We start from the raw sequence: 8,473 nt of genomic DNA on the forward strand, positions 1-8,473 counted from the left end.
TAGCCTAAAACAGGAAGTCTTGATGACATTTTTATGTAGCGTTTAATAAATTGAAATCATGATACAGCCAAAAGGTGCGTCTGTTCGAAATATTTTAATTGAAGGCCCTTTTTAATACCTAAATGACCGATATCCCTACCTTTTCATATACCTAAACTTGTGAAATCCCTACTCATTTATATACCCGATGCATGAAAAAAGTACCCCTGTCGGGCGGAGCCTCCCCGTATAGGCCTTTATAGGGAGTTCCCCCCCAGGAGGTATAATGGCTCTGCACTTGCACATGTGTCGTAGGTTTTTGTAATTACTTAGAATACTGAAGAAAGAGACTGACTGAAAGCACCAAAGATTCTTGGCTGATTCTCAGACGGTCCAGGTTGCTCGCACACTTGATCGCGAGCATGCACTCTGGAGCAAGGGAGTGTGTGATCGCGAGCGACCTGGACCGTCTGCGAATCAGGCTAGACATTCTCCGGCTGCTTCGGAAATGGACGCCGGGACGTGACCACGGGAAAAATGCTCTATCGCTGCATGTTATGCCAAAGGGTGGTGTGTGGGGTTTAGACCATCTTTTGCGAAAAATAAAACAGCCATTTTATGATTTACGAGGAAAAAAACTTTCACGGATCAGAAGAAAAAAACGTTTACCACCCTCAATCACGTTTCACGGGGAAAAAACCGTCATGAAAAAAGTCCTTTCACGGACCAATCCTATACCACCCTCGTTCCTGCTATTTAAAGAGGACATGAAAGAGTCGAGTAGCAGTTCACGCAAGTTCACATATAAATGGCTCGCTGAGCCATCCCTTTTCCTGTGAGACTTTGAGCTACCTTGCGAGGACTGCTAGCCGAACCCGGGGGTGACTCCTATATGAAACGGACGGGGATGCTCGTCGGAAATTTTGAAAAGAACCCCTAAAAGAGACTAATCGGGGAGTGGCTCAAGCTTTTCTAGACCCCTCGGAAATTTTTTTCGGAAATCTAGACCCCTCGGAAATTTTGAAAAGAACCCCTAAAAGAGACCAATCGGGGTGTGGCTCAAGCTTTTCTAGACCCCTAAAAGATACCAAAAAACTAAGAATAGAATTTATATTTGTTTATTTCTTCTGGTGTAACCCTTAACGAGACCATTATGGCTAAAAATATTGGCGTTTTGTCCGAAACACCCTAAGCGAGACCAAAAATCCGAAATTTACACCCCTAAGCGAGACGACGAGGATCCCCCCCCCCCGGGGGTAGCCGACTCGGATTAATAGCACAAAAACCGCAAAACCCCCCAAAAACGATGAAATAGCCCAAAAGGACAACAGAAATCAGCAAAGGTGAGCACATTTTCTTTATTTTATTGAAAAGAAGGTAAAATTTTATTTCGTCGAGCGCTTTTATTTCACGTTATTTTAGACTCCAAAAGTCTTACAGAGCGCTCAAATCTCCAACGGCCTAAATTGTAACACAACACTGTGCACTTCAAGTAGTCACGTCCCACTCGATATGCTTTTATAAATTACTCATACGCTTACATAAATCATTCATACGCTCACATAAATCATTCATACGCTTACATAAATCATTCATACGCTTACATAAATCGTTCATACGCTTACATAAATCATTTATTCGATCCGTGATTTAAAATAAGTGAGTAAAATAAACTAAAATAAACTATGTAGCTCTCAAAATTTCTCGAACAAATCATAAATTATTACAATATTAGGAGTCAAGGTAATATTAAATTAAATTATTAATAAATAATTTAAGTATGTATATAAACATTTTAGTATGTTGTGCTAACAAGAAATAGGAGTTGGTAGATATCTAATTATTTTAAAATGTAAGATACTGGTAAGTCAAAATTAAAATAAAAACAATTTTATGAATGTTTCATCTACATTTGTACAGTTATTGGGCTTTCATTTATTAGTGCATGGAGTGGGGTGGTTGGCAAGATTGTGTGGGGTTACATTATTTTTGGAAGCTAAATAGAGGGGGGGGGGTACCAGTTAATTATGGGCAGTCTTAGGGTTAGGGTTAGGAAGAACTACAGGGGGATGTGACATTTTTTAATACCAAGAAAGTGGGAAGGGGTGGGTAATATTCGTAGTCCACTCTAAGTGATTTTGCCAACCCCCCTCCATGCAGTAAAAAATGAAAGCCCCCTTAGGTCACAAATCCCCCCCAGAATGCAGGAATTGCACATCAAACAACATTGAAGGGTTTTAACTTGCCAGGGAGGTACATCAACTGCTGCAGCTCCAGCCATGATTGTCCAAAGGGCAGATAACGCTATCCACTGGACAAATCACTATCAAGTGGATAGCATTGTAAGTTTTGCTAGCACTTATCCACTGGATAGTGGTATTTCTGGTGGATAGCAAATTATAGCATTATGTGCTATTTGATCAACTGGGCCCTGTTTGAACGTTTACTGGCTCAACTTCCCTCCTCAAGTATCTGCTTACAAACAATAAACACAAATGTTGCAATCTTCAAAACTGACTGAAATAGAAAAAAAAATTTAACAGCCCCTTTCCACAGCAGCCAGTGTTTGAGGTGCAAATAAGCCATGCAGGTATTCAGCCGGAGGGCAAACTTTCATCCCTCAGTCCACCCTGCGAGCAGGCTGAAGTTTGAAAATACACATGAGTGGCAAAGCCGCAAGAAGGAGCCTGGGTGTAAAGCCAGTGAGGAGACATCTCAGGCGTAACCACGAAGTGACTTGCATTGTCTTGTGCATTACTGGCTCGCTTCAGTCACTGACTGGTTCTCACAGCTTCACCCCTAACACATGTATTATATATACTATTCCCAAATGTCAGCCCACCCACAGCCCACCCCTGGCCTTAGTATAATTACATGTAATGTCATAGGCACATCAAGCAAGCAAAAGAATACAATTTTGTAGCACACTGCATGGCTAATGCTAGGTTATCATCATTAGTTTTGACTTGGTGCTCTATAGAACCCATATCTTGACTTGTTAACTGCATAAGTCATAACTATACACTATTATCGGTATTAACAAATCTTAATGTACAAATTATTTCAAACTTCATGTACATACAATGGTAATTTCAATTTCAAAATTAACCATTTTGTGAATTTTAGGTTGTTTTCCCTCTAGAAATTATTTGGTTTCCATAACAGCTGTAGTAAGTCCTGCCCCCTCCCCTTGGGGGGGGGGGCTTATTTCTTTAACTTTAAGCACTTTTGGGGGGTGGGACTTCTCTCAAACCATATTTAGTTAGGGTAATCACAGTCCACTTAGGGTAATTTCTTTTATATCTTGTAGATGTAAAAGAAATAAAGTGAGTTTTTCAATGTTTTAGTGATGTTTGGTAACACCTTTCACAGAATGGCAACAATAAGTAGTAAATGTGCTAACTTAGAAAGGGGAAAACTGCCTTGTTTCCTTGTTTATTAATCAACATGATTTACTGGCACTTTCTTTGGAGGGAGGGAGACTTGATAGAGCTTTTACAGTATTTTAAATTGCATGTACATTAAAAGGAAAACAATAATTTGTAGTTCTACTTAATAAATGTAATTATTATTCATTCAAAATATTTATTCATTTCTGATTGGTTTTTGGTAAGCAAGCCTTACTTTTGCCAGACTGGTCACCGTAATCACTGTCTGTTGTTTTGATGTCCTGCAAACATCAAAGGAACAAACAAAATGCAAATAGCTGTTGTGTTTTGTGCACGGTCAACGCCAAAACATGCCAACTAAACAAAGGTCTTTGTCAAGCTATTCACTATGCCCTTAGCAACCATTCGATAGCTACTGCGCACACTCCGTAGCCCCAGCACCGCTACGCCACATTTTTGAGTTGTGTTACAAAGAAAGTTTCTCCCCCCCCCCCCTGTTCAAAATGAGTCTTGGTGCACACCTTTCATATGGAAATAATTTTACTTGAATGGTTTTTGTCTTGCAAATCAAACTCTTTTCAATGTGGAAGATTGTGCACCAGGACTCGTTCTGAAACAGATGTTATGGACAACTCAGAAATGGCTTATTGGACATCTCGCCATACAATTTATAAGGAGTATTGCTTATGGGCAGATCATGGGAATAAACACCCTGATCAAAGCTGTACTCTTAGAATAATTCCTGGGTGCCCAAAGGCTCTTATGTAAGAAATCTTGGGTGCCAAACTCTAAAAAGCTTTTATGACAGCAAAGTTATACAAGTTGCCCAAAGACAAAAGTAGGCTGCCTGTGGCACCCGGGCTCTGCTGCACAACAAATTTAGAGTACAGCTCTGCTGATTACCCAAATGTGCCAGCTAAAATCCTACGAAATTCTTTCAACATTAGTACTATGAGAAATATGGTGACATGGAAGGCAGATTTCCACCACTGCATAAATTAACACAGATTTAATCAAGTTAATTTACATGTACCTTATTACATGAAATTTTTCGTGACACGTTAATTTTGTGATTATGAGGTGTGCATATTTCGCACTTATCGTTAGCGTCACTTTAATTTCGCAAGTTTTTAGAATCATGAAATTGCGAAATCAGGCCCGGCCAGGGGTTTTGGGTATACGGTATCTTGGGTGTTTTTAACCAAAGTATTCGGTATCTTTTTGATGAAATACGGGTATTAAGTATTTTGTTTTCCTGAATTTTTGGAATTCTGTATATAAGCGTAATGTACTCGAGTGCATGCTGCGAGTGGGAGATGGGGAAGGGAACAACAATCCTTAAAAAAGTTGTTTGCAAGAGCAAAAAGGCTCAAATAAATTGTTGCAGACATGAGAAGGAGAACACTAATAGTTTGATGACAATAGATAGTCAGCCATTTATACATCATGATATAAATCAAAATTTTCTGAGGGAGAATGCTCCCAGACCCCCCTAGGCTGTAGTCACATCAACTTATTCCCAATCGGAAGCTGCTTAGTTATAAAAAATGTCATTGAAAACCCTGAATTACTTGTTTGTGTAACTGTAAGACACCCTGAACAAAACAGGTGAGCACAGGTCACACGAAACACGTATACAAAAATGTTCACAAAGTTGTTCACGCAGGTGCTGCTCACTGCAAACATTTAAAAAAAGAGGAAAAGGACATGTTTTGTTTTAAATTCTATTATGAAATAACCTGCAACCAAGGCCACTATCTGGACATACAAAAACAATTGTCTGCAGCAAGTCACAGCCCGAAAAGAATTGTTTACACAGACAACAACATATTAAAAATTGTTTGTCTAGAAAGAAAAAAATTGGATCCCTCCCCTCCAAACAAGTAAATGTCCGTCCCCTAGTTACGCCACCCTTTGTTATCAGATTTTAGGTATTTGGTATCGACGTTTCTGCAGTTTTCAGGTATTTTGGTATCCCATGGGAAAAAAATGGGGTATATTGGTATCCCACTACCCTCCCTGGCTGGGCCTGCGAAATTAACGTGTCACAAAAATTTCATGTAATGAGGTACCTGGCTACATGGGTAAAAATTAATAGAGAAAATGTATTGATGGCTTGCCTCTGTGATAAAAGTTAACTTAAATATGGTTTAACTGTTATTCTTCTACATATTTTCTCTATTTTTTTTACACACCTTATGTTATATTAAATTCACACCCATTCACTTTGGCAGTCTTTGCATTACACCTTACATTTTGATACAGGAAGTTTTGATATATACAATGTAACTTACTCCATCTCACAGCCTGAAGAGTAAGGAGAGTTTTTCTGAGATGGTGAAGTACTCGATGATAAAGACTCCATATGTTCGTCAGCGTGCAACATTTCCAAAGTCATAGTTTCCCTTGATGTAATCAGTTTCGTAATATCGTCCTGCCTGTCCTTGATTGCATTTATTTCCAAACTGAAGCCATGAGCTTTGGCAAGGTCTAAAGCCTTGCTTGCATGAGTTATGGCTCCTTCTAAATCGTTCTGTCTATAATTAAGGTCTGATTTGGCCACAAAGAACTGTATTCTTTGTCCTTCGCTCATTTCCTCCTCGTACTTTTCTTCGACCACTCTGAGGCAGTTCTTGGCCTCTTCAATACATCTTGAGCTTGTGATTTGGGCCCGAGCTGCTCTTGTGCGGCAATTGAGGTCCATCAAAGCAAGTTTAAGAAGACCAAAATGGTGTTTCTTAATGTAAACGCTGCCATCTTTGTCGAGCTCAACGCAGAGGTCTATGCACTGTTTCATGCAGTTCTTTGCTCGTTCCACAAGCTCCTCGCGTGCTGACCGATCAAGCGGAATGGAAGAAATGTACTTGGTCAAATTACTTGCCATTTCATAATAAATAAGTGCCTTGACAAAACGAGAATTTCCTTTCCGAGAGTTCTGCTCGGCAAAAGTAATACTGTTCTTGGCCTTACCGTGCTTGTTCTGGCGCCGATAGAACCCAGTCAAATGCAGGTGGGCCATTGTCACGAGAAAGTGGTTCATTTCCACTTTCGCTTTCTCCTGGGAAATTCCCTTTAGGGTTTGCAAAGCTTCTAGAACCATCGCTTCGGCTTTCTCCAAATCATTCTGATAACTAACCACTACGCTCTTTTCGATCTGTATTAAAAGTTTCAACTCTAGGTCGCCCTTGTTTGCGCGAAGTATGCTATCTGCGAGGCTGTTGAATTCCTTCCAGTTCCCGCTGTCTCGCAGAGGATGAAGGCTCTTGAGAACAGAGTAGAGCTTGCTTGTGTTTACAAGATCGGAATCGCTTGAAACGGTTGAAAAGATTTCTGGCCCATTATACCTGACAATCTGTTCGTCACTCTCGCTTGAACCTCTTTTCGGGCACAACTTAGGTCTGTGTTTTCGTTGCCGAAAACGGAGCTTGCTTTGCTTTCTTTTTGTTCCGCGCCATTCACCGCCATCTCCATGGATTGCTGTCATTCGAAATCCTCCCGATCGAGAACTCGTTGACTCCTCAGGATAGTTAAGGCAACTATTGTAATTATTTACGGTGTTCCCGTCACCAACAACCGGGGGACTATTATAAAAGTTGCAATTGGTAAAGTTTACTTGATATTTCCCTTCTTTTCGTTCGCCTAGCTCAGACTCCGCCATGTTAAAGAAACGCGCGGGAAGAATCGCGGGAAGATTCAGGTTGACTGACTCGTCCCCAGTCGTCTTTTGAGTCCGTCTTGAGTCGACTGCTGAACACGGAGGGAATCATGGGAAGGAAGAGAAGAAGCGAAGGAGACGACTGGCAGATCGTGAGTCGAAAAGTGTGTTGAAAAGTCGAAAAGTGTGCACTGGCCGTTTTTCGGATATATTTTTGGCTAGATACATTTAGGGTCCCTAATTGTCGTACCAGGCGAAATTTCAGAGGTATTTGGCGGCTAGAATGCTACTTTTAACGGCGTTTCTTTATCGCACTGAGATCGCGTCAAGCGTCCGTCACAACAAAGGCCAAGGAGTTTTCAGGACGGTAGAAGGCGGCTTCTATTGATTTACGAGAAGAAATATATTGTATGGCTCAAACATCACTCAGTTTTGTTCAACAGTTGTAGCTTTTTGTGCTTATCGGCTTGTACGCGTTTGCCGCTGTCGCTGATTTGAACCGCTCTAATTGTCGCTATGTTGACATCTACTGGATGGTATACCAGCAGAAACATTGGAAACATTCGAATATTCGAAGAGAGGAAAAATCACAAGTATCATTTTGTAATCATTGCAAGGTATGGATCCCTATAATTCTGGATTACAATGTGTTATCGTTTGTGAGTCAATAAAATTCTCTCTGCATGAGTTTAAAAAATTACAACATAACTGAACATAATCATGTTGCGAATGCCGTCACCATTTATTCGGTAGTAACGAAAACGAAGACCCCGAAAACGAAGACCTAAGACCTAAGACCCATACGAAAACTAAGACCCATACGAAAACTAAGACCCGTACGAAAACTAAGACCCGTACGAAAACTAAGACCCATACGAAAACTAAGACCCATACGAAAACTAAGACCCGTACGAAAACTAAGACCCATACGAAAACTAAGACCCGTACGAAAACTAAGACCCATACGAAAACTAAGACCCATACGAAAACTAAGACCCGTACGAAAACTAAGACCCATACGAAAACTAAGACCCATACGAAAACTAAGACCCGTACGAAAACTAAGACCCATACGAAAACTAAGACCCGTACGAAAACTAAGACCCATACGAAAACTAAGACCCGTACGAAAACTAAGACCTAAGACCCATACGAAAACTAAGACCCGTACGAAAACTAAGACCCATACGAAAACTAAGACCCGTACGAAAACTAAAACCCATACGAAAACGAAGACCCGTACGAAAACGAAGACCCGTATATACGAAAACGAATACCCGGCAAAAACCAGCGTTACCCAGAGTTGCGTGACCTTAATAATAGTGACAATAATATTGAAGCAGACTGAGCGTACTGAGAACGTACTACTGAAATCGAAAATAATTAGCGCTTTACATTTACATGGAGTTTTCGGTGAGAATTTTTCGACAAATGGAACGTTACAGTTACT

At 40.5% G+C, this 8,473-nt stretch overlaps 1 protein-coding gene across 1 annotated transcript; it reads right to left on the reverse strand.

Annotated features, from left to right (window-relative positions):
• Positions 1-1,659: 1,659 nt before the first annotated feature.
• On the reverse strand, positions 1,660-7,041 carry LOC144665565 (uncharacterized). The gene has a single exon (XM_078526817.1). The coding sequence runs from the start codon at positions 7,024-7,026 to the stop codon at positions 5,659-5,661; it is 1,368 nt and encodes a 455-aa protein (XP_078382943.1). The 5' UTR covers positions 7,027-7,041; the 3' UTR covers positions 1,660-5,658.
• Positions 7,042-8,473: the final 1,432 nt, after the last annotated feature.

The sequence above is a fragment of the Oculina patagonica genome, chromosome 9, assembly GCF_052425735.1.
Source record: "Oculina patagonica isolate OP01 chromosome 9, crgOcupat, whole genome shotgun sequence".
In the NCBI taxonomy this organism is placed as follows: domain Eukaryota; kingdom Metazoa; phylum Cnidaria; class Anthozoa; order Scleractinia; family Oculinidae; genus Oculina; species Oculina patagonica.

What these genes read in the sequence shown, in the direction of transcription:
- LOC144665565 (XM_078526817.1), bottom strand. Translation starts at nt 7,026, where the DNA reads ATGGCGGAGTCTGAGCTAGGCGAACGAAAAGAAGGGAAATATCAAGTA.